Below are 24,505 nucleotides of genomic sequence, written 5' to 3'. Positions count from 1 at the left end.
GGCGGTGAGTGCCCTGGCTCTGTGCGCACCGCTCTGCAGCTCCTTCCCGGGGTATTGCACGTTGAAATGTCCACACAGCCGTTTGTCAAACTGCAGCCCTGCACTTCCCACCCCCCTTTATGCCAACAAACATAACTGTTGTCACGGCTTCATTTATTAACTCTTTTTTCCTTTTTTGCCTAAAGAGCTATTTCTGCGGCTCTGTTGGGTATTTTGTTTGCTGGGAGAGTTTACCGACTCCCCAACAATTGCCCATCTCCTTTTCCTCCTAACCTGTGAATAATTAATTCCCACCTACCCCCCCCCCCCCCCCCCCCCCCCCACAAAAAAACAAGAAAAACGTCAGGAGCCATAAATGCAATTTTTATGTGAAAACTATCAGTACAGCCATAATGCCATATTAGCACTGATGGACCTAAATATTAAAGGGTCTGCTTCTGTTTGGTGCGTAAAAGCTCCAAAACGGACTCCGCTATACAATCGATGGCCGAAGCGTTGCTCCTCCTCTAAACTTCAATCTCCTCACATGATTGATGATCTTGGGGAGCTTTGATAATTGACTACTCCGAGCTAAGGCACGGATTTCCATCAGGAGAGGGGATTGGACGAAAGAAACATACACAATTACTTTCTCCACAAAAGCTTTTCTTTTTTTAACCCCTTTTTTTCCCTCCCCCTTTCTTGGTAAAGTTCATTCTGTGCTGAGAGGGGTGCTCTGTGTCGTTTAATTTGCTAAAAAAGAACAGAGCAAATAATTAGCAGCGAGATTAGAAGATATTGCTGCGATATTACGGCGTCACGACGGGTTATAACAACAAAAATAGATAAAACATGGCGCACACGAGATATAATTTTAACTGAAGATGTTTCGGTCTCGTATCTTTTGAGCAAAGCGCGTAAAAGTCACGTTTGGTGACGTTAATCTCGTGCGTAAAAGTTTGGACGCCTCATGCGTAATTGTGGATTAAGATGAACTCTTTGACTACGTATCACAGGTTACACAGTGTAAGTCGAGCCGTGTTGTGTTTGGCTGCGCAGCAGCTGCGTAACCGTCCTCACACAGCCTCTCTCTGCTTTCCTTTAGGACTCTTCCCGGCGCAAAGGATTTGGGTGGGAGTTGGATCTGCGACGCTTCGCCTTTTTCCTACCCCCAGTGTGGAGTTGAAGCCGTCTCTGCGCCTCGCATACACTCTGCATATCACAAAGATTTGGTCTCTCCTCTCTCTTCTGTGGAGCTGCTGTAGGACTGGCTATGGCCACCACTACTTCCGGGATCCGTCATTTCACTCGCCCACCGCTCAGCGCTGCGAACTGACTCTGTTTCTATAAGCAAGCTAGCAGCCAACCTGCCAACACTCGCTGACACTCACTCATCTCACTCTCGCCAGATAGACGAAATACCTACGGGGGAAAGAGAGGAAAGATCCGACTCGCAATCTCTTAATTTCTTCGGCTTTTTTTCTCCTTTTTTCCCTCTCCACGGCGATAATAAAACAAGATAGCGATCTGGACGCATTAAAGGAGACGCGGACTTGCAGGATGAAAACGGACTAAAAAAGATTCGTCCTTCTCTTGAACATCATCACCGACCGTCATTCATTCATTACCTTGACATCCTCTGGCTTTGATTGACAGCTGGAGTGGCAAAAAGCCATGAGACACGACAGTTTAGTTACATGCAGGTTGTTGATGGGCCGATTGTAACCTTCACTTTGGCGCATTTTTTCCTTTTTTTCAGAGGAAAGCAAGAAAAATTGCAAAAGTCCCCGATGCAACGCTTCCAGCTGAGCCACACTGGCGAATAGGAGAATTCGCAAAGTTGGTTGAAAAAGGAATCTTGTCACTAAATCACTTTGTAACCGGGACTGGGATATTAAATATACGACAGATTCAGGAGTTTAGTGGAGCGCAGCCTGATGGCGCAAAGGGTAGGTTTTAAATCTCCTCCACTCTTACCTGCTCAGATCCACTGTAGGGAGGCCACTCGTGTCGTTACAAGCTCGTGTCGAGCTGGTGGCAAATTCGCAAAGTATTCCTGCCACATTTAACTTTTTTTAAATTATTTTTTAATTTTATTTTTTGCAGCGACCGCCTCTGCTTTAACGCACAGCCTCTGCGGCTGTCGTGGAGCGGTTTTTACAAGAGAATATCGCCTTTTTCCATCCACTCATCTCGCTTTCAGGCAGCACCAAAAGTTAAAATGTTTTTGGTAATGATACAGATTTTATCTCATTTATGTTTAAAACTTTCTGCGCCAACACGGGAGCGGGGCTGTCGGCGCATTTTTAGCTTAGCTGTTGTACATTTTCTGGAGTTCACAACGAGGCGGCATGCTTTTTTCTACTTTTCACGTTTGTTTAAGAAGCACTGCGTTCACTTTTGCTCTCTTTTTTAATTTTTTTTTTTACCCAGTACGATGAACTGGCCCATTACGGTGGGATGGACGGAGTCCCGACGTCCATGTACGGAGACCCTCACGCGCCCCGACCGCTTCCGCAGGTCCACCACCTGAACCACGGACCGCCGCTCCACGCGAGTCAGCACTACGGAGCCCACGCTCCCCATCCGAACGTTATGCCCACCAGCATGGGCTCCGCTGTCAACGACGTTTTAAAGCGGGATAAAGATCAAATATACGGGTAAGGCGCAAATAGGAATTTTCTTCAACTTTTTTCCTTTTCCAAAAGTTGTTGCTGCGTAATTTTCTCTCCAACAGCTGGATTAAAACAGATTTGTGTGCACGATGAAAGCTCCTGTTATTAGTCCGGGTGGATTTTGTTCCCCCTACACTTTCTCCAACCTCGAATTTTAATTAATACAATAATATTTCTATCTTTAGACTCAACTTTAAACGTTACAAAGAAACATAAGAAAAAGTCTCAAGAATCACGAGACACTCCTGAAGACAACTTCTTGATTTTAGCTGTAAAAACTTGTGAAACGTTTGAGTTGTTGTTTGCAGTAACACCTGTAAACAGCTGCGTCCCAGTTATGAACTAATAATTCCCAAATTTTAGCGACTGACGTCTCGTTGATTATTTTAAAATTTTAAAAATAAGTTTCGACGTGACGTATTCTAGTTATAATCTTGCAGGGTTAATTTGACATGTTGCCTTTATTTTATTTTATTTTGTTTGTATTGTCACAAATTACAATATCACAGATTCATACGTTATGGCGCCACTAATTGATGTAATAAGAAAGTGATTTACATATTTAAAGATTAAAATTAAGTTTTAAAATATTTTGGTGACTGCCTCTCCTTTCTTTTCTTTTTTCCCCTCTTTTTTTTTTTTTTTTTTAAATTCACCAAAACTAAAACCAAAACGGTACAGGCCTTAAAATAGATAAAGTCAAGTAAGTGTTTTTGGAAGTGTGTAAATGCACAAAATTATATATATACATATATATATATATATATATATATATATATATATATATATACATTTAAAACTTTAATAGACAGTGACGCTGTTCTGTTTGTTTTCGTGATTTGTTGAGTTCTGCCATTTTCATCTTGCACTATTAAAGCTGCCTGAAACTTTCCCAAAAATGGAACAAAAAGGAAAAACAAAAAAGACACGATTTGCGTATTTTACGCATTTATACTTTTCTCAAATCCACATAAACGCAGAAGCATGTTTTTTTAAATATATAATCTATTACTCCAATCTATTTATGAATCTATACTGCGCGTAAAAGTCCAATTATGTCATCCATGTGCACACTTTATTTAAAGAAAATTGACATTTGAGGGTCTGATAACCGGCTGAAGTGCAGATGGTCAGGACTTTTTTTTTTTTTTTTTTTGCAGTGTGCACTGTGTGCTGCTGTTCTCAGGCTGTGTTTCCTCTTTGCAGTCACCCTTTATTCCCACTGCTCGCACTGGTTTTTGAGAAGTGCGAGTTGGCGACGTGTACTCCGAGGGAGCCCGGCGTAGCGGGCGGCGATGTCTGCTCCTCAGACTCCTTCAATGAGGACATTGCAGTTTTTGCCAAACAGGTCAATTTTAAAATATTATCAAAATAATGTATGTCATGGCTGCGTCACGACTAGTTCCATTCATGCTGTTTTATATTATTTTTCTGTTGAATATTACTTTTTTCCTCCCACTTGACGCACAAGTTGTCTCATTATTCAGATTTGTAGTGTTATCAGGTTACACACAGAGATTAAAAAATGGCACATATTACGCGCATTTCACACTCAACTAACTTTGGCATTTCGTGTATTATTTTAGGTCCGAGCAGAAAAACCTTTATTTTCATCAAATCCAGAGTTGGACAATTTGGTAAGACTTCTGTGTTGCTGTGCTGTGTTCATAAATAAATGCTGTCATTCTTCTCTCACCCCTTCTGGCTGCCCAGTTTGACTTATGAAATTACAAGAAGCGGTTGTCATTTATACAATTTAAATATCATTTTACGCACGCTGGTTGGTGCGCACTCCGTCATGACGTCATTATAAAAAATATTCTTCCTATAAATGTAATTTTTCTTCTTCTTTTTTCCCCTCCTAGATGATACAAGCCATACAAGTATTACGGTTTCACCTCTTGGAATTAGAAAAGGTAATGCTTTTAAATCTTCATAGTTTTTTTTTTTGCACATGTCAATTTTTAAAACGTTTATTTCAGCAAATATTTCATGGTGAATGCATATTTCGGAACTGACGTAAATATCGCTAAAAATATTCTAAAAGCTTGTGGATTCAGTTTCAGTATTGGAACCATCTCACGGCGTTGTGTTTATTTATTATTAGTATTATTACTATTATTATTATTATTATTATTATTATTTGTCCTTTAACTTGTTGCTCTTACAGTCTCAGGAGAATAATAAGCACTGTAACAATTTCACTATTGTTTCCTTGCAGCCGATTATGCCTCTTAATTGGAGTTATTCTTGGACTGGCTGAAGCGTTTCCCCATCCTGATTTGTTTTCCTTTTTTTTTTTTTTTTTTTAGGTGCATGAGCTCTGTGATAATTTTTGCCATCGGTACATCAGTTGTTTGAAAGGAAAAATGCCAATAGATCTAGTTATTGACGAACGGGACGGCAGCTCTAAATCAGATCATGAAGAACTCTCGGGATCATCGACCAACCTCGCAGATCACGTGAGTAACACTTTTTATTCGATAATATTCTGCCCTTGTTGTTCTTTAATGCGCGTACCATCGTGGATACTCAGCTATAGTGGAAAAGTTGTGTTTTAAAAATACTGTGACTGTTCTCAGAAAGTTTGAGGCGTTTGCGCCACCGGTAAAATTGCGCATGCTCTGTTCTGCGTGGAAAAACCTGTCAATCTATGGTCTGGTGTCAAAAGCTAGATGCGATTTAAGTGGTTGTTTTCGCTTTTTGATTATAGAGCCGGTTATGTTTGTGTAGAGTGGCTTGGATGTGTGCGTAAAATTGCTGCCGTGCGTTATGGAGAGAGGTGAGGAGGAAAAAAAAAAAAGCAATTATGTGTTCCGCAGGTTTAACATTAAAGCAGGGTATCAGCATTAAGCTGTAGCTTTAGGCCAATATTGGAAAAGAAAAGCGCTTTCTTTATATTTGGGGCTGTGGGAGCTGGATACGGCCCGTGCGTAAAGCTGTGGATTTTGCAGCAGAGGTGGAGAAAGTGGTAGCCTATTGACACGGATCTCAGAGCTGAAGGCTTATAGCGTCAATGTCAAGTTCACGAGGCATATGATGGTTCGTCTGGAGGCCCGTCCGTCGCTGTTGATGTTAATGTGTTTAATTGTTGCGTATTGATCGCCGCGCGGTTTGCTCTGCAGCCGCTTTCCTCCTCTCCTTCCCCCCCCTCCTCCTTCCCACCCCATTTTATAGCTGGAGGCTCCATAACGCTGAATTCAATTATATGCACCTGAAGTACAGTAGCTTTAAATTTACAAATCGATTCCCTGGTTTTAAATCGTGCGTTTTCGGCGTAATAAAAGCACACACACGCTCTCTTTTTTTGCAGCCTGTTATTGAGTTGATATTTGTGAATTATTGCCTGTGATAATGTTTTGGTGCATCAAAGTGGCCAGTTAATATCTGTGCAGCACGAGGCCAAGCCTATTTGGAATTAAAGCAGATTTAAGTGTTACGCGCTGCATCTGTTGGGTCTGGCAGTGGGCAAACCCCCACCACCACCACCACCACCCCCGCGTCCCCTCTCCCCCACCCGCCACCCCCCCCCCCCCCCGCATTAACACACGAATTTGTATTATTATTATTATTATTTTTTTTTTTTTACGCAGTGCGTAAAAGGGTGAATTAAACCATAAGGAGGAGAGGGCGCAGGGAAACAGTCAAAAATGACAATATTGTGGTTGTGCAGCACAAGTGTAGAAATGAGGCATGCTGTTGTTTACGCTGCAGAGATTAGATAAACTAGCCTGTTTAGTTTCATGGCAGATGGTTGATACTCAAGCCAATTTCCAACTGTGCCTCCAGTGCTCAGACACGCGTTTCCATCAGTCCACTTGTGAGAAATATTTTGATAATTAGAAAATGAGATATGCCAATAAAACAAATGAGAAGCAGTAATAAATAAAGAAGGTGCATGACAAGTCATTTATCTTGGAGTGGTTTGGACTGGTCACCTCATTAGGTATTTAGCTTTTGAGGGGATTTATTTTACTTTTGTGGCACCAATGAAATTTTTATTACAGCCAACTGCTGGGCTGAATTTGACTAGGAAGACTTCCCCCCCCCCCCCCCCCCTGCTTGTTTGCCTTCAGAGCTGCAGCCTGATCTGTGCACAGCTCATGAAGCTTTAGTGGAAATTGTATTTGGAGAAACCGCTGAGATGAAAATGGCACTCTGACTCCACTGTTGTTCAGGTTTGGTGCAATCACCACCTGACAGCCTTGTAGTAAATAGTTAACTCCTTCAGCAAAAGGTGTCCAGCTTTGTCTGAATTGTGTTTCTGACTGTCAGAAATGATGCACAATAATGTATTCAGCTGCAGAAGTGAGCATGGAAGCGTGCTTTAAGTCCCCAAACTCTCATGATTCATTTTATTTATTCACCTGTGTTTGCTCCCTGGTTTATTATTCATTTCTATCCTTCGCTCATCACTGAAGAGAGGGAGGCGAGCTGATTGTTTGATATGCTAATTTATTTAGTTTGACTCTCTTACATCCACTTTTCTTTGCTTTGATATGCATTTTTAATATATAGCCCCTGGCTACATCTCATTTGGAGAAAGTTGGATTTTTGTGGAGCTGATGAGGCTCTTCATTGTGAAGGAGGCAGTCCGTTGAGTGTCTCTCCCTCCCTGATATTGCAGCAAAATAAGCACAGTTTTATTTACACTTGAATGCAGTATTGTCTTAGCCGTGATTGGATTATGGTATAGTAAGCGGCCTTGCTGACATTGTGGTTTGTCCTTTTTGAACTCACAGCCCACCCAAGCCTTCTTTAACTCATTGCTCCTCTTCAAATCAGCCCCATAAAGAAATGAAAAAAGTCCTATTCCTCCTGAATGTGTTGTGTGTTGGACAAACTGAGAGGAAGTCTTTGCATAGCGTGTGCTTGTCAGTGCTTTTCCCTCTCTTGTCTTTTAATTAATGAATAAAATCACTGTCTCTCCTGAGCTCCATCCAATTAGAGAGGCAAATAGAATTAACGGCGTCTGAATATTATCTGTTCAAATGAAATAGCCTTTGTGTCTTTCTGTGCTATTGTGGTGCTCTTTCACGCACATTCACATATTAGCACTCAGCTCTTCATTCCCTTCATGCATATGCATTGCACTTTTGACACATTCCCTAATTTCTGCAAATTTCCTCATTTGTTTTGCAGAAATTCTTGCAGGATTTTCTTTATTTTTTGGAGGGAGCTCATGATGGTGGGTCCCATGGAGGTTACGGTGCAGCTTATCATGAGTGTGCAAGGTTGGAAAAGACGGGGGGAAAGAGGCAAGGGAGCCTTTTGTTTACTTTTGATTCTTTCTGCGTTGTAGACTATAGGTCAGCTGCAGTGATGTCACAGGTTGTGCGAGTTAACAGTTGTGAGCAGTGATTTACTGTGTGTACCAGGGGAAATGGTGCTCAGTAATGCCCTCTTTGTGTATATCACTATGCATAGCGTAGAGTGTACACAACCCTGTGGGCAGTGAGCCCTCGGGCAGAGCCAGTGCTGCTGATCCGTGGAATTTCTCCATTTTGAAGGTGCTCTAATTCAACTAGCTTTGTTCTCCTTAGGGACAGTCTACGTTTGGGTTTCTCCTGCTCGTGAAAACAGTGCATGGTTTATTTGGGCCGCTCTGTCTGTTCTGCATGATCGTTTTGTGATGGTGGGATGTCTGGCGATACATTTCCTTTCATTTGATTAGTGTTTAGAGGCTGGGCCATGCTGGCAGGCATATCTAATCATCACTACCACTGGAGAGAGACTAAGCTCACTTGTTGTATATCCCACAATTCTCTCTGTTTCAAGAACCTTTCAATATGAAGTGTAAATAATTGGACAACACATTTTAAGATAATCAAGCACATGCATGTTTAAAATGCATGGGGGGAGGGGGGGGTGTTAACCTGTGCAGGCAACCAGGGGGTCATGGGTTCAATTTCATGACCAGACAGGTTAAGCGAGATTCTTAATCCTCAAATTACTCTTGGTGAGCAATGAGCACGTTGCACAGCTGCACCGTGACATCGGTGTGTGTGAATGAATATGAGGCACTGTTGCATCAGATGGAAAAGCTGCTTCAAACACCAAATGAACCCATTGCTTCAGAAAGTCATTCTCAGCTTTAAAATGTGCAGAACACTAAATTAAAAACAAAGAAACAAAAAGAAATACAATTCAGTACTTGAGTCACTATACGGCAGCAAGATCTCATGAACTTTGCTCAAAATATGTTTCTGGCTAAGCTTCTGATATATTTAAAGGGGTCATTTTCTGCAAAGACTTAAAAAAAATTCAACTTCTCAAACACAATTCTGCTTCCATGTTAAACTTTTCCCTGCATCCCACAATTCTGTGACTATGCATGTAGAAATTTTCCTACTATGAAAGGAAAGAAAAAAAAAAACAATCCAAATGAAATCGTTCATTTTAATCTTTTCTGACATATGTAACAGAAGTCCATATCTGGACTCCTGATTGCTTTTTGAGACGTATCCAATGGCATGAGCTGCTCTGTGTGTGAGATATTTTGTGCATATGCATATGAATTTCTACATATATGTGCAATGCACATTTTGTATTTATCATTCAGAAATGCACATCAGCGTTATGGTTAGGTTTAGGATTATAATTACAATAATAATTTGAAGATGACTTGTTGCTTATTTTTTGCACAGATTATCTGCCACGTTGTCGTTGGTGATGTCATCATGGCCACTTGGTGGAGGAATATGTTCGAAATGTGCAAAGTCGGCTGAAAATCTCTATAAATATGTACAAATTTTGTGCATTACTTTTTTGCATATTTTGGTAGAAATATTTTGTGAGAATAAATTGGGGTGAAGTTGATGCCTGTTCTTTGATGAGAAAAGGGGCATGGCCAGGACTAGCTCCTTTCCATTTAAAGCAACAGGTACACAAACATGTAATTTCTTAGAAACCTGATTTATTATTTTTTAAATAATGCATTACCACAGTTTTTACTACACCTGGTCTCTCATACCTATATTAGCTTGCTGAAAATGTCTATAATATCACCCTTTTAAATGTATTAAATCATAGTGCAGACATTCTTTTTTCACTTGCCACCATCTATTTGTCACAATAAACAACTAAAAAATGAATTGGCTTGTCAGTCTTACATGCTGTATGTGACATTTTCTTATTATGTTATATGACACAAGCCAAACTGCTAAAATACAAGAACAGTCATCTTTAGGAAAGCATATTTCATCATGTAATGTGGCACTCAGTTCAGTGGAAAAGGTTGTTTTTGCCTGGGAGAAAGTTTTGACACATAAATACAGTGAATTAATCCTCACGTCTGTTGGAACATGTTGTGGTGAATTATTAGCGGCTAAATTAAGGCCTCTTTATTTTGGGGGGATAATTGAGGGTGTGAGGTTTTCAGTAACTTAAAGTACACTTACTTTTCTAAAGCAGTTGTATATAATTACAGGCCAACCCCCCCCCCCCCCCCCCCCAAAAAAAACAAAACAAAAACATGAAGAGCTTTACCCTGTTTACGCCGGGTGGCAACACATGTCTCAAAATGTCAGCTGGCTTTTCTGATTTACAGTCCTCTGTGTGTGTGTGTGTGTGTGTGTGTGTGCGCGCGTGTGTATTTTCTGGCATGTCAGCAGTTCTGCACTCGTTCAGCACACCGACACAAACCAGGCCGGTCGTTCCCATCCTTCCGACAGCGCGTACAACACCAACAGATTTCTTCCCCTCCAGGTTCCAGGGGAATTTAAGGGAAATTCAATGATGCCGCTAAATCAATTTTATTTGAAATTCCTAGGGATGTAGGCAGAGTGCGGTGAGGGAAGCGAGACCGTGTGAGGCAGGTGTTTGTAAATGAGAAACAGGGGACAGGAGCAGAGAAGTCGGCAGTGTTCTCCTGCTCTCTTGTGGCCTGGCTGCACTGCCAGCCTTCCTCCCCATATTGTCTCTGGCTTTTATATTAATTACAACTTGTATTATCAGCCGCCAGTTGCTAACCCAGCAAATAGACCGGCCACCCCCTAGAGACATGGTTTCTTTTGTCTTCTTCTCCATCTCATCGTAATGTGTTTGTGTGTACGTTTGCTCGCTGGCATCCTCCTGCTCCTCTTGGTAACACTGCTCTTTAACACAATTAGTCAAGAGCACGAAGTGAACCATGTTTGACTCCTAATTACGCCCAGCTTTAGGGACTAGTCGCATGGGGCTTTATTTATTTATTTATTTTTGGGGTCTCTTTTCCTTCTTTCTCTTGTCCCCCCCCCCTTTTTTTTTACAACTTGTTTGAACTTTATCACACCCACGGGGGTTGTGACAAAATGGTGTGTGTTTGTGTTGCATGGTGTCTGATGATGCACCCGCCGCAGCTCGGAGAGCCCCGCTAAATTATTCATACGGAGGAAAGGCTGTTGCTTTTGCCGCCTTGTTGAGTATGGAAAGTTAATGCTGTTGTTGTGATATCTGCTGTCGTGCTTTGCAGGAAGGGTTATGGATGAGAGGTGAATCGCAGGTGCTAAAAACAAGAGGCTTCATCAGAGGCGCTCATTGCATTATGCACAGGCGCTGTGACCGCCATGTTATTGCCACCATTATACCAAATGCGGTGCAGATAATTGCTTTGTTTGCCTTTTAAGAGCCAAACCTGCAAAGCTTTATCTGTACACCTGCATGCAGGCACACCCCGGCAGCAAATCACAGCGAAATATCATTGCCTTTTCCACCATTAGTTGAAGGTGTCTTTGAATTTAATTTAGTACCAGCACCATTAAAAATGACACATTACTCTGCAATGATAGCTGAATTAAGTCCTATTGATTCAGCTGTTGCATTAAAACCGCACAGTGGTCATATAGCTGGCAAGTGATAGAGAGAGTGGGAGAGAGAAGAAGAGAGAGTTGGAGCAGCGACATGGTTTTTCTGTCTTGTCGGCAGTGGGCATCTCTCTGTGAGGAAGCCCGCTTGTTGGCTGTGCATCAAATCTCCATCTACCTAAACACATGATGCACTCTGGGAGACAAAACATATGTTTTAATAGGGATGATGCACTGAAGGGACAACTAATAGTTGAGTTAAGTGCACCATGTGTTGATCAGTCTCTCAAAACAGAGACACTTCTCTCAATCTGGACGACCGAAGCCCACGCGTGGGCTTTTGTTCGCCCTCCTCCTTACCCCTCTTTTGAGCCATTCTCCGAGCTCTTTATCTGATTGCCATCCGGTGAACAGCTGACGCTGAGAGGGCCTTGAGTGGAGCGGAGGGTCTGAAGGGCCTTGTGTGTTTCTGTCTGCTGTTTTCAGCTCCGAGCTGTTTGAGAAAACAGCCCTCCTTCCCCAAAAAACTTAGCAGATAAAAGGGCCTTGCTCGCAGGCACAGCCTCGCTTCCGCAGCAGAACAAGCAGCAGCACATCAGGACGGCGCACCCGGGGGAGCTCGGCAACCGCTCGTCTTATAGCCTCTGTTTCCCCGCAACCCTCCACCGGTCTCCAGGCGCTATCCTGTCTGTCCTCCACTGTACAGCTCACTCTGACTGGGGCACCAAAACAGGCAGGGCAGGCTCCTCTCTGGCTGAGCTGAGGCAAACGAAAGTCATCAGGAACGCTACTGAAATTAGACAAAATGGTAAAAGTGTCTCTCTTGGAATATTCTGTGCTGTGTTCGTATTCCTTCTTGCTTTCGAATGTGTGTGTTTTTGTGTGCGCTTGAGGGAGAAGAAGCCCAAAGCGGGACCTGAAAAGTGGGTTGAGGTTTGTGGGAAGCCTTGGTGCAGGCCTGTGTTTGTTTGGCTTGGGTTCCGCTCAAGGCGCTGCTTCTCCCAGGCCCCAGACGATGTTGGACTCGCAGTACATTTTAGCCAATATTTTGTCATCAGGATTAGGTGACACGCTAAACTGGGTACGACCAGCAACACTTCTTGTGGAGCCGTGACACTGCCGGCTGTGTGTAAGAGGTGGTTTGGAGTACTTGTTTGTTTTCAACAAATGACGTGATCCGTCCGTCCCTGTTTAGGTTGAATGGCAGAGGAAATTCCACCTCCAGTCTGACTTCATGTGGCACCGATAAAGCCTTTCCTGTACCATAGAAAATCCTGTTTCCCAGCGATGGCTGAGAAAGAGGGAAGTAACAGAGAAAGAAACCCTGAGTGTGTTTATGGACACGTCTTTGAAGTTCACTAATTGAGACATAACTTTTTCTTTATCAGAGTGTGTTTGTATATAAACGTGAGCATGTGCATGTTCCCAGTCTTGTATTATTACCTTGTCTGTACATGTAAGTACGGGCGTGGACCCATTTGTTGACATATTAGACAGAGAATCACTGTCATGTCTTATACTCATTTCTGACAGTGGTAATGATTAATGGCGGCTCTGGTGTGTTTGGACTTCTTACCTCAATATTTCTCACTTCACGTGGAAGTTTCAATTGGTTATGGTATAAACGAACTCTGCCGGGCACTTCCATATGTGTTTAGACAATTACGCAAGAGTGCTCTCCTTGCAGCGGTCAAAATCAAATGCCACATTAAGACTGTGTCGTTTTGCTCTCATGCATTAATGAAACACTTTGATTACTGTGTTTTGACTTTTTGCCAGCTGCTTTAGTGCTTTCTTTTTTGCTCGTCTGTGATTAAAGTGGCGTAGCTGATTGTGTGCTAGCTAGGAAATGGACATGGAAGCTCTTTGCCTTGGCAGGAGAATGTAAGCAGGCCGAGGACCCTTGCAGTGCCTATGCTCTTAGAGGTGTCACTCACATTTCCTCCGTGCTTATTGTTTTTTTTTTTCCCTTCTCTTTCTCTCTTTTCCTCCGCCTTGCTCTCGGTTTGTGGTTTGGATGGATGCACTGGCGGCTGGATGGATCCCACGCTGGCGTTCTGTCTTTTCAAACCTCAGAACCCAGCTTCCTGGAGAGACCACGACGATGCCACCTCCACACATTCAGCCGGCACGCCAGGGCCCTCCAGCGGGGGTCACGCTTCGCAAAGTGGTGACAACAGTAGTGAACAAGGTGAGCCAGCACAGAAACGGCCACATGCATGCATGTGCACTGAAGCACTGGTGCATAAATATACATAGACACAGGCACAGATCCATGCGGAACACATCAATCATTATGCATGAGTTGGCATCACTCCGCTTTAACCCTGTCTAATGTGAGATCTACAGTGAATAGATGTCTTATCTCCATATATTCATGCATCTTTCCTTTTGCACATTGGCTTATCCCATTTTTTTGAGTGGCATCCATATAAAGATATAGTCACACCTAAAAATGAACATGCTTATCCTCTGTTATGCTCATAAATACACACGCAATCACTGAAAAAAAAAACCCACAAACCTATCAAAGCGGTTTCTAAAATGCAGCTATTTAGAGACCCGAGCAAAACCTGGTGATTAATAGCATATTCGTGCCAGTTCTTGCTTGCATTTAAACCATATTAAGTTTGCCCTGAATTATGCTTCAGTGAGTCTTGTGTCATCTCATCTTCCACCTGCCAAACAGAAATAATGCATTTCAAAATAGACGTATTTGCATTTATTACAGATAGTGTGTGCAAGTCACAGCTGTCTTCCTTCTATTATTGTCATATTCCACATCAATTTTGACGTGTAAGTAATCAAAAGCAGATGCTCTTATTTTAATTTAGTTGTGAGCCTATACATCTGTACATTATGAGGAGGGGAAAAAAAAAGAAACAGCTTAATATTTACAACTGCTGCGTGAATTAGCAGAGCATAAAATGGGCTGTAGGCCTTTTCTTGTACGTTTTTCTCTTGTTTTGAATGCGCTGATACTTCCCTTCAATGGCAGCAGTGTTTGTTTGTGTATCCGTGCACACCCTTTGGCAGTGTCCAGGGTTTTGCATGAAATTTCATCACGCTGCCTACACACACACGCGCGCGCGCGCTCGCATGTGCGTGCACTCAACTGGAGCTGCTTGTTGTGTTCATTCATGACTATCGTTTTGCCAATATGTGATCAAATATGTCGATGGGATGTGTGTGCTCTGTGGTGGGGCTCTTTAAATCATCTCCAGTCAGAAACAGCATTTGTAGCTTCTCACCCATTACCAACCACAGACTGAGGGCCGCGGCGGATCTGTGGTTGGCTTTGTCAGGACGATTTGGATCACAGACTGTTCTCAGGCCAGCTGGGAAAGAGAAAACAATGACAGCTAGGCCACAGCATAACTATAAGATGTGTCTGCCTGACTGTATGAGTCTAACGGCGTAATATATTATTATAATGTGACATATGAGGAGCCTTCAGAAGGTTCACAGCCTCGCCTACAAACAGATAGTCCATGAGCTAGTCATCAATTTTGACCTAATCTGTACCACTGAAGGTGACTAAACGACACTTAGAATCCAGCCTCAGTGTACCATGGCCTACACAAAAATGTATGATAGCCATCCCAGGGTGGGAGCTGTAGCCAGGTTGGGGTCAATGAAGAATTACATAGAGGTCAAAATTTTAAAATGCTCCAATCACATTGAAAAAAATATCATATTATTTGTCTGATCATAACAATTCCAAAAAAGCATAGTTTGTAGTATCTATGATGGAATGTTCTGGGGTTATGGGGAAAAACAGCAAAAATGGTGACAAAGGTCAGTTTCAGTTTGTACAGGGGTCAAAAGTTAAAGTTGCTAAAATTCAGTAAAAAAATGATGCAAATTATTGTTTGGGTTAATAGAGTTCTAAAAAGGAATAGTTTGCACCATCTGTCATGCTTAGTTATCATGTTACAGGGTAATATATGTCACATGTCATAAAATCCAATAGATGTTGACCTTGTTTGACCTTTACCTTGGAGACCAAACATTCAACACAGTCAAAACTATTCCATTTATTAATCCTTTTATTTCAACCGATAATTTGCATCATTCTGTATTGAAATTGGAGCAACTTTAACTTTTGACCCCTGTACAAACTGAAACTGACCTTTGTCACAATTTTTGCTGTTTTTACCCCAGAACTCCAAAACACTCAATCACAGATAGTCCAAACTATACCTTTTTGGAACCGTTATGACCAGACAAGTAATATGAATGATATAGTTTTCAACATGATTGGAGCATTTTTAAAGTTTGACCTCTGTGTAATTCTTCACTGACCCCTACCTGGCTACAGCTACCACCCTGAGATTGCTATCATACAATTTTGTGTAGGCCATGATACACAGAGGCTGGATTCTAAGTGTTGTTTAGTCACCTTAAGTGGTGCCAAAAACCTGCTTGGCCCATGGACTAAAAGGGAAAAACTTATATTTGCAGGTTTGACTGTATAGTCAAACATATATTTAAAGTAACTGAATGGCATCTATTGATACTCTGATTGCAGCATTGGAAGAGTTAAGTGAGAAATGGGTTTGTGATTTTCCTGGATCTAGACTAAGACTCAGGCTTTCAATGACTTCATAGACTTGGCCATCAGATGTTTATGTGTATGCAGTGAAAGTATTGAACTCGCAGAGATGTTCACTTACCTCAGTCATGGGGTTCATGTCTCTGGGTCTTCAGCATTTGAGAATGAGAGATGTTTCGTGATGCTGATCTCTTTGCAGGAGAATGAAGGGCTCAGTCTTTAGCATCCTGGTGGTTCCTGTCTTAGAGTATGACTGTAAGACTTGGACGACCTAAGGCAAAGATTGGATGTCTTTGGCGCTAGGTGTCTTTGCAGGATCCTTGGGTACTGTTGGGATGACTTTTTTTGTCAAGTAAGCAGTTGCTTATTGAGACTTGGATGAGGAGTATCACTTGCATTTACCCATGTGGCAAATTTCTCTGTGCATGACCAAGCACACGGGGGTCTCAGTGTTGAGGATCCCAGCAGCTGGAGAAGGCCAAGGGAATGTCCATGTTCACCTGGCCATAGCACATAAATGATGCTTTTGAGAGGCGAGTGCCTGCGTGATTGCCATCCAGGACTCAAGAGGGTTCCGTAATCTAGTTGATGCAGTGATTTGCAGCACAAGTGCATGCTCCCATACCTGACCTAACCTGATGATATATGGACATCCTCATAAGAATTCAAATGTTTGTCATTATTTATTTTTCATTGAGGCTCTTCAAAAGACAAGACTTGCTGTAAATGTTTCATGCTTGATGCGGGCTGAGCCCATCTGGAATGCAAGTGGCATAAGTGCATTTACAGTATGTGGTGGATGAAGTGACCTGAGCGTGCTAATTGCCATGGTGGCAACTTTGCGGGTTTGTGGGGAGACAATGTGCATGTGCATAACAGTAAGGATGGTGTCGCTGCACAGGTTCTGTTCACCATATGATCTTAATCAGGGCACAAGTCTCCTCACCAAACCATGTTGGCTCACAATTATGTTCAATGTGGTGACAATTTAGTAAGCTAATAATATTGTTAGTGCTGAAACCATGAAGCAGGAGACGCATGAAGGAATTTTCCTTGATATATTTTGTGCTTGATTAAGGTACAGCCCTACAACTAACCTAATCCAACCAATGTAAGTCCCTTTGGTAGTCACATGACCTTAGGAGGATGTTTCATCAACTTACTCCAGATGTGCCACCCTTGTGAGATTCCCAGCAGCATGTCCAAATGCATTTCCACAGTGCAAGATCCATATTACAAATTTGCAGAAACACAGCACTCTCAGGAGGCGTGCCAAATTTGATTGGTTTAATTTCTGGTACTATGTTTTCACCCATGACACATTTTTTTCCAGGACAAAGCATCATCACATTGAGGAGTTACAGCTCATTTGGATTTGGCAACATGCTGATTGCATTCAAACCATTTGCACTGAGCATGTTTGCACCAAACTGTGCTCTCTCCAGACTGAGGGTTGTAAAAATTTACATGATGTAAATGGGGCTAAAGCTCCAGTCCACCACAGCAAAGGCGCCAAAAGCTACCAACTGTTGTTTTGAGCTGTTTGAGCTCTTGGAAATGCCTGACTTCTGTTTGTTTCCCAAACTAAAAGTCTTACTTGTAGAACCAATTTCAGTTCAGACATAATTGGAAGCTCGGAATGCAATGAGAGAGATATCAATGCATGAACCTCTGTGAACCAAGTGCATTCAAGTTAGAGAGAACTGTGCAGAAAGACAGTTTAATAACTATCATCCTTCTGTGGCATTCTGTTGATGAGGCTGAGAACTTTCTGTAGAACCCTTATTCTGTACGGTTAATGCCCTTTTTTTGTTGCCCTTTCAGATTAGAAGTACAGTTACAAAAAGTGATCTGAAAATGTGTTAGATTTTCTGCTTCAGAGTATGGAAGAAAAAAAAATACCATCATGGTGGATTTGAAAAGAGCACTGATAGAGTTTTGCAGCATCCTCACAGCGGTGAGTAGCATTTGAGGCAAAGATTGGAAGAGTAAACGATGGATGGGGGGGTGAGAGAGAAAGAAATGCACTGCTTATTGATTATCTTACACACATAAGTACAAGTGACCTGTAATCCACAGAGCACTTATCGACTCCTCTCCCCACCGTATCCAGTAACAGCCGATCAATACGGGCCAAAGAGAGTTACGGTACAACATCGTGCACTGGGCCAACACAGACCCGGTCCAGATCAAGGCCAGGGCTGGACCTGAGTCGAGGTCGGCTAGATAGAGGTTCTGCTGCAGTAAATAAATAAACAAATAGACAATTTAGGAGAGAGTGAGAGACAAAGATTTCAAAGAAAAAAAAAACACAAGGGAAAAGTCGATGAGCAGCCGAAGTGATGGAACAGGCAGAGCGAGAAAACAGCAAAAGGAAAAGAGAGCGAGGGCTGCTGATTTAATGGTCTAATGAGGCCGTCCTCCAGCCAGTTGTTTTGTGTGAGGCATGCTCTGACCTTTCGCTCCGCTCTGGAGCCCCGTCGCCTCATTTTTCACATTCTTGCAATTACGTTAACGCTTGAAGCGTTCGCTGACTCCCGACTCTAGCCCTTCTATTCTGACAGAGCCTACCCTCCCCGACCCTCACCCCCACCCCCCCACCCCCCACCTACCCAGCCTTCCCTCCTCTACTTCACTCCACGCATGAACTCACCTCCTATCTCAATACATTTCCACATGAAATTTGTAGTCCACAGTCTCAAGTCCACAGAGAAAATGTGAAATGTGCGCTTCACTTCAGTAATGGGGTCTTTAACAGCTTGGCCCCTGTTAAAAGGGGTGAAGATGTGGATCAGCTGAGAAGGGTAAAGAAGAGAAAGAAGGAGTGAGATGCCCGCAGAGTGAGAGTGAGACAGAGAGGGAGAGCGGGAGCATTTTTTCGCATCGCATGCCAAGAAGAAAAAACATTTTGAAAGGTGTGTCTCTTTCGTCCCAAAAAATTAAGTAATTTCTTTTGTCCCTGTGTCAAGTGGATCCAATATGGATCTGTATTTTAATTTGGCGTTTTATGCCAGGACGCACTTCCTGTCACAACTCAACATCATATAGAGAATTGGCAGGGGTGGTACTGTACTGGGAACCTTCTGTTTTGGAAGCAAGTGCAGTACAGCCACTTCGCCAGCATGTAGCTTTCAGCCCAAAAACATTTATTTGAAATAGGGCCACTGCATTGATTATGTGTTTTAAGATAACAGAGAAGCTGTTATAACAGCAAATAAACCCCACAAAAATTTAAAAGTTCATTCCTTGTGAGATAATAAATTAAACACTTGCTCATGGCTCTGTGTATGTTGATATACAGGACTCAAATAGTAAAACAAGCAGAATTCATATCCACAGTCTCGAGCTGGCATCTCTGCACTGAGCGTTGCTTTGAACCCGGGCCAAAAAACAATTTAACAAGTGAGCAAATATGTGTTGCCCCTCCTGCAGAATAATTTATTGTTAAGCAGTAAAGCAAGGTGAAATGTGCTCGTAGCTGTCAGTAAAAATTGCCAGGAAGTTTTTGACGCAAAAGCCAAGGATTTCAGTAAAAGATCCTTCTTTCCTAAGAGTCGGTTTAAAATAAATGTATGAATAAGAATCAACCTCGGGTCAAATTCTGCACTCTCACCTGCTGACACCGAGGCAGCGACTCCCCGTGTTCTGGCTTGATAAACAAATATCAGCGATTAAAGGGAGACGGTTCACAAGGTAACACACAATAACTTCATTGGCTCTGCCCGCACATCATTATGATTAACAGGCCTTTGGAAGGCTCCCAAGCTTATCTAGAAACATCAGACACATCAGTTGCAGGGAGTTAAACTTGATGAATGTGCATGCCCTAAGACAACGCTCGTTTCCAAGCAGGTGTCTGTAATATATTAAATATCCAAAGTGTGATGGAGCAGTGTGATGAAATGCACGACGCATTTACCCACACCAGCACACGGCGCAGTCAAACGCACGCATTCTGGTAGAATAAATCCGCAACACTTATTCAGCATGGTAGATAATGTTTTGGGTTTTTGACTGAATGTGCGTGCATGCATGCGCGTGTGTGTGTGTGGGCCATGTCTCGGCTTCAGTCCGCACTTGTAATTATTAGTTATGCATGAAGACCAAATCCACGTTGACATGTTGAGTAGTGAGCGCACTGTTCCCCCCATTCAACTGTAGATGGAAAAGGCTCAACAGAAGAGTGGAGAAGCATTTTGTACATTTTCTCAGCAATTGAACAATCGCCATGCTCTGCGGATAGAGAGACTCCCCAGAGAGACCCAGAGAGGCGGAGATGGAGAGACAGAGAGGGAGCGATTGAGTGTTCGGCTCCAAGGGAGCGCGCTGTGCTCGATGGTGTTATGGTGCATCTGTGTGTGTGAGTGTGTGAGTGTGCGTGAGCATGTGCAGGGTTGTGGTGAGCCTCCACGGCCCTGACCAAGGGGCCCACTCTGTGGTTGAAATCACTGCGGGGGATGAGGACACGACTCCCTACACTGTAGCAACTCCCATTGTGCACCACGTCTGGCATTTTCTGGACATTTATCTTTGCTTATTTTTAGATGTTTTGTAATACACACTAAAGTTCTCTTATATAAACTGGAATAAGTTGGCAGAACAAAGAAAAACACACAGTTAAATTTGACATTTTTTGTTATTATCCGAGGCCATCAAATATGGCCATCTGGTATTGCGAAGGCTTTGCGTCCGTCTGTCCCTTTGTCCATCTGTCTGTGCTCAGCATAACTCCAGTCCTATTACTGCCACAGTCTTGAAATTCACAGAGAACATTCTTGGGACACAGAGCTTGGACAAGTTCAAAGATGGCCAACCTTGACGTATTTTAAGAGGTTAAAAGTCACATTCTGTTTCAATGCTTTGTTTTTGAGTGGTGGGAGTGACAGCCAATCAGAGTAGAGCCGCACCGCGATGTCAGAGGCTGGCCTCTCCAAAACCGCTTTGTTTTGTGTGTTCATATACATGTCTCTTTTTATATATTACGTAAAAGCTAGTGTTAAAAAAATCACTTCTAAGACTGAAAACACTGTTTTTGGAAACTAATAACACCTCTGAACTTATTTACAAGACATTTCGTGAACATTAGCTTGGTGACGTCACAGGCTGGCAGATAGCTGCAAAACTCAGTTTTGTTTGCTCTTTGTCATATATTATGTAAAATAAACACTTCTAAAACTGAAAATGCTTTTTTGTAACCTGATAACACCTCTGGAGTAATTTACAAGACATTTTGCAGCATTAGCGTGCACGCTAATTTTCGCTAACTCAAAGCTAACTTCCTATTGACGCCTTTACGGTGTCAAATCTCTCGCGTAATCACGCTCTCACTGGGGAGGCCAAGATTTTGTTGTCAGTGTAAACAAGCCTTTGTGGCAACTTGTTTGCAACATTGCGTCATTATGGAGGTGAGTTCAACCAAAATATGTATTTAGGTGTTTAACTAAGATAATAGTGAGTCTTTAATGTGAGTTTTATAATTAAAAAAAAAGCGTGTTGCTGTTAGGGTTGCGTGTCGGGAACACTTTTTCGGGTATCCTTAAGAAATGATTCAATCCATCGACATCAATAGCCTTTTTGCTTAACGATCCCCTTATCGGTCCTTCCGAGTGGCTGTTGTTTTTGGGGGTGTTTGTCAGGAAAATGAGAATTTCTCAACATTGATTACAGACCCTGCAGCGGGTCTGTATAATCAACCGTTTTGAACCTTGAACCAATGAAGCAGTGCTTCGATCTTTGATCTGCTGTTTCGTTGGTTCTTTGTTTTATTTCACTTGATCTTAATTTTTCCCTGCTAAAACCCTAAAGAGCATATGTTTGTGAGTAACATTGACCTTTTTTATGTTAAACCGACCTGTTATGGTCTTCTGAAACAGTTGATAGATGTATTTTATAACTTAAAAACCGGGCCGATGCTAATGTGTTAGCATGTCTATGGCATTTTCAATGTTAAAGTTAGCATTAAGTTGAGCCATTATCAAGCCTCCCTCCACAGAGTGCAAAGAATTCTGGGATACTCTAAAACTGTAAATGGAGTTGAATTTGTCTCATTAATACATGCAAATGCACAGGGGGTGATCTACAACTTTCACTCTTGTCAAAAGCTCACGTACATGCACACGCAAGACCTCCTGCAGATGCCGTTAAAATGTAAATATTGTTTTTGAGTGATGGATTGATGGGGGGCTTTATTGAACATGTACAAATTGTATGTAAGATAATAAGATCTTAATAATTAATTAAACATCTGCAAATTATAAAGAACACAATGCTCATACGGCCGAGGGTATTTTAGCATTGCGTTATGTTTTTTGAGTTATGAGCTTAAAAACTGAAGTAGTCAGTTAAAGGGAATATTCATCACTTTTCACCCTGTGCTCTATATTTTTAGAAATTATGGAGCGATTTAATCTATTACTTTGTGATACTGTTTCGGTATCAAGAATTTTTTTTTTTTTCGTGATGTATCATTAAATTTAGGGTGACATGGTGGGTGTTGGGATTATGGTTATAGTTACAAATAGTGAATGAAAGCTGACCATGTCACAAAAATGTGATGCATTTCATGATGGTATCATTTAAAAAAAAGCATGAGACTGGGCTGAGCCAGTTAGCCCTTAACGGTGTTTGCATTCCAAGTCAATACTGTACCAGTTAAATGTGTTTTTATCTCAGATAAAAAAAAAAGATGGACCACACCATTTCTACGTATCAAAATAGAACACAGATTGCAAAATTGAAAAGGTGACTGAATATCTTGAGCCCATGTACTGAAAAATAAGTTTTTAGAACTTAAATTCTCTCAGCTCTCCAAACTTACTTTAAATAAATGAGCTTGGTTAATTTGATTTAAATCAACTTAGGTCAAGGTCAACTTTATTGTCCCATGAGGGAAATTTGTCTTAGGTGTTGTACTACATTATCGCTACACAGGGCAGAGAACAATTTACAAAAGGACACAAATCACATAAAACACAAGAATTAAAATCTAGACTAAAATCAGGAAATACATTACAATGACAACACAGAGACATTCAACTATTTAAAGTGTTGAGAAAAGTGCCAGATGCTAAAGTGCTGAAGTTTATTGCACTAGTTACTTGCATTGTTTAGCAGTTTGATAGAAACTGGAACAAATGATAATTTGAGATGATTTGTTTTACACTTTGGTATACGAAATCTTCTTCCTGAAGGGAGAAGTTCATACTCTGAGGACGGTGGGTGAGTGGAGTCTGAGCAGATTTTTGTTGCCTGCGTCATAACTGACTGAACTTAAATGAGCATAATAATGTAATGTCAAAAATATTGAAGTATGTTGCACAAACAAGGAAGCAGTCAGGTACTGAGTCAGCGACTGACCCAGTCTGTCACCAAACTGGCCCAGGTTAAAACGTAATTATTGAATGTCTGTCAATACCTGGCTCTTAATTAAGGACTTCATTACATGTTAATTTCTTTTTTGGTTTGTTGAGGCAAACTCAGGTTGGTGTATATGCTAGAAACAAACGACAAATAGGACAGTGGGAAGAAATGACACTGGTTTGGGATAGCAAGTCCAGATGGCACAGTGTGTTATTCTGAAACTATACAGGTACTGATGTTTGTCAAAGTCCCTCCATCCATTTTCTCTACCCGCTTACTCCAATTAAGGGTCACGGGGGCTGAAGCCTATCGCAGCAGTCATAGGGCGTGAGGCGGGGTACACCCTGAACAGGACACAGGTCTGGCACAGGGCCACATATAGACAGACAAAACATTCACACTCATACGCACATAAATGGACTGTAGTGCTTTTCCATCTGCATCAGAAGCTCAAAACGCTTTACAATTATGCCTCACATTCACCCATTCACATTCACACATCGCCATGCAAGGCGCTCACTACACACTGGGAGCAACTAGGGGATTAAGGACCTTGCCCAAGGGTCCTTAGTGATTTTCCGGTCTGGCTGGGGTTTGAACCGAGGATCCTCTGGTCTGAAGGCCATCTACGGACAATTTAAAGTTTTCAATCCACTCAACCTGCATGTCTTTGGATGTGGGAAGAAGCCCGAGCCCATGGAGGGAACCCACGCAAACACAGGGTCAACATGGAAACTCCACAAAGAAAGCCCACAGGTGGGAATCGACCCAGTGACTTTCTTGCTGTGAGGCAACAGTGCTAACCACTAATCCACTGTACTGCTCTGTTTGTCAAAATGTCTGCAAAAAAAGTCACTAAACCCCACTGTGCTCTTGAATTTGCTGTTCTGCCTTTAGTATTGTTTGAAAATTGTGTTATTTTTATACCTAAAACTGGTGGGTTCTATTAATTTGAATACTGTATGTTGAATTAACTGTAAATTTATAGCTAATTTAATAACTAATTTTAGTACCCTGTGCTTTGGTGAAGCAGACTATTGTTTTGAGTGGCGTGTGTGTGACTGTGGACAAGATAACTCAAAATCAGCTGGACAGAGTTCCCTCAAATTTAATAGGACTATTACTTGAATAGATGTGTAGAGGTGATAGGATTT

At 42.0% G+C, this 24,505-nt stretch overlaps 1 protein-coding gene and 1 long non-coding RNA gene across 11 annotated transcripts in view; one reads left to right on the top strand and one right to left on the bottom strand.

Annotated features, from left to right (window-relative positions):
• Nucleotides 1-904: 904 nt before the first annotated feature.
• meis2a (Meis homeobox 2a) overlaps nucleotides 905-24,505 on the top strand; it is a 149,432-nt gene continuing 125,831 nt past the window's right edge. For 2 of the 10 annotated variants that reach the window (XM_034195032.1, XM_034195030.1), the window contains exons 1-7: nucleotides 2,188-2,209; nucleotides 2,413-2,639; nucleotides 3,861-4,002; nucleotides 4,241-4,291; nucleotides 4,520-4,570; nucleotides 4,967-5,116; nucleotides 13,514-13,628. In XM_034195032.1, coding sequence (XP_034050923.1) covers nucleotides 2,201-2,209; nucleotides 2,413-2,639; nucleotides 3,861-4,002; nucleotides 4,241-4,291; nucleotides 4,520-4,570; nucleotides 4,967-5,116; nucleotides 13,514-13,628 — 745 coding nt within the window. In that variant the 5' untranslated portion in view covers nucleotides 2,188-2,200. Of the gene's footprint in view, nucleotides 1,929-2,186; nucleotides 2,210-2,412; nucleotides 2,640-3,860; nucleotides 4,003-4,240; nucleotides 4,292-4,519; nucleotides 4,571-4,966; nucleotides 5,117-13,513; nucleotides 13,629-24,505 lie in introns of those variants that run through there. The other 8 variants (XM_034195033.1, XM_034195034.1, XM_034195025.1 and 5 more) reach the window with 8 other exon arrangements.
• On the bottom strand, nucleotides 1,282-13,519 carry LOC117531849. Its single transcript, XR_004566749.1, has 2 exons — nucleotides 13,375-13,519; nucleotides 1,282-1,464 (listed from the first exon to the last, which is right to left on the bottom strand). It is a non-coding gene; the product is annotated as an uncharacterized LOC117531849 (long non-coding RNA).

The sequence above is a fragment of the Thalassophryne amazonica genome, chromosome 19, assembly GCF_902500255.1.
Source record: "Thalassophryne amazonica chromosome 19, fThaAma1.1, whole genome shotgun sequence".
Taxonomy (NCBI): domain Eukaryota; kingdom Metazoa; phylum Chordata; class Actinopteri; order Batrachoidiformes; family Batrachoididae; genus Thalassophryne; species Thalassophryne amazonica.
This window is presented reverse-complemented; position numbering and strand designations above follow the sequence as displayed.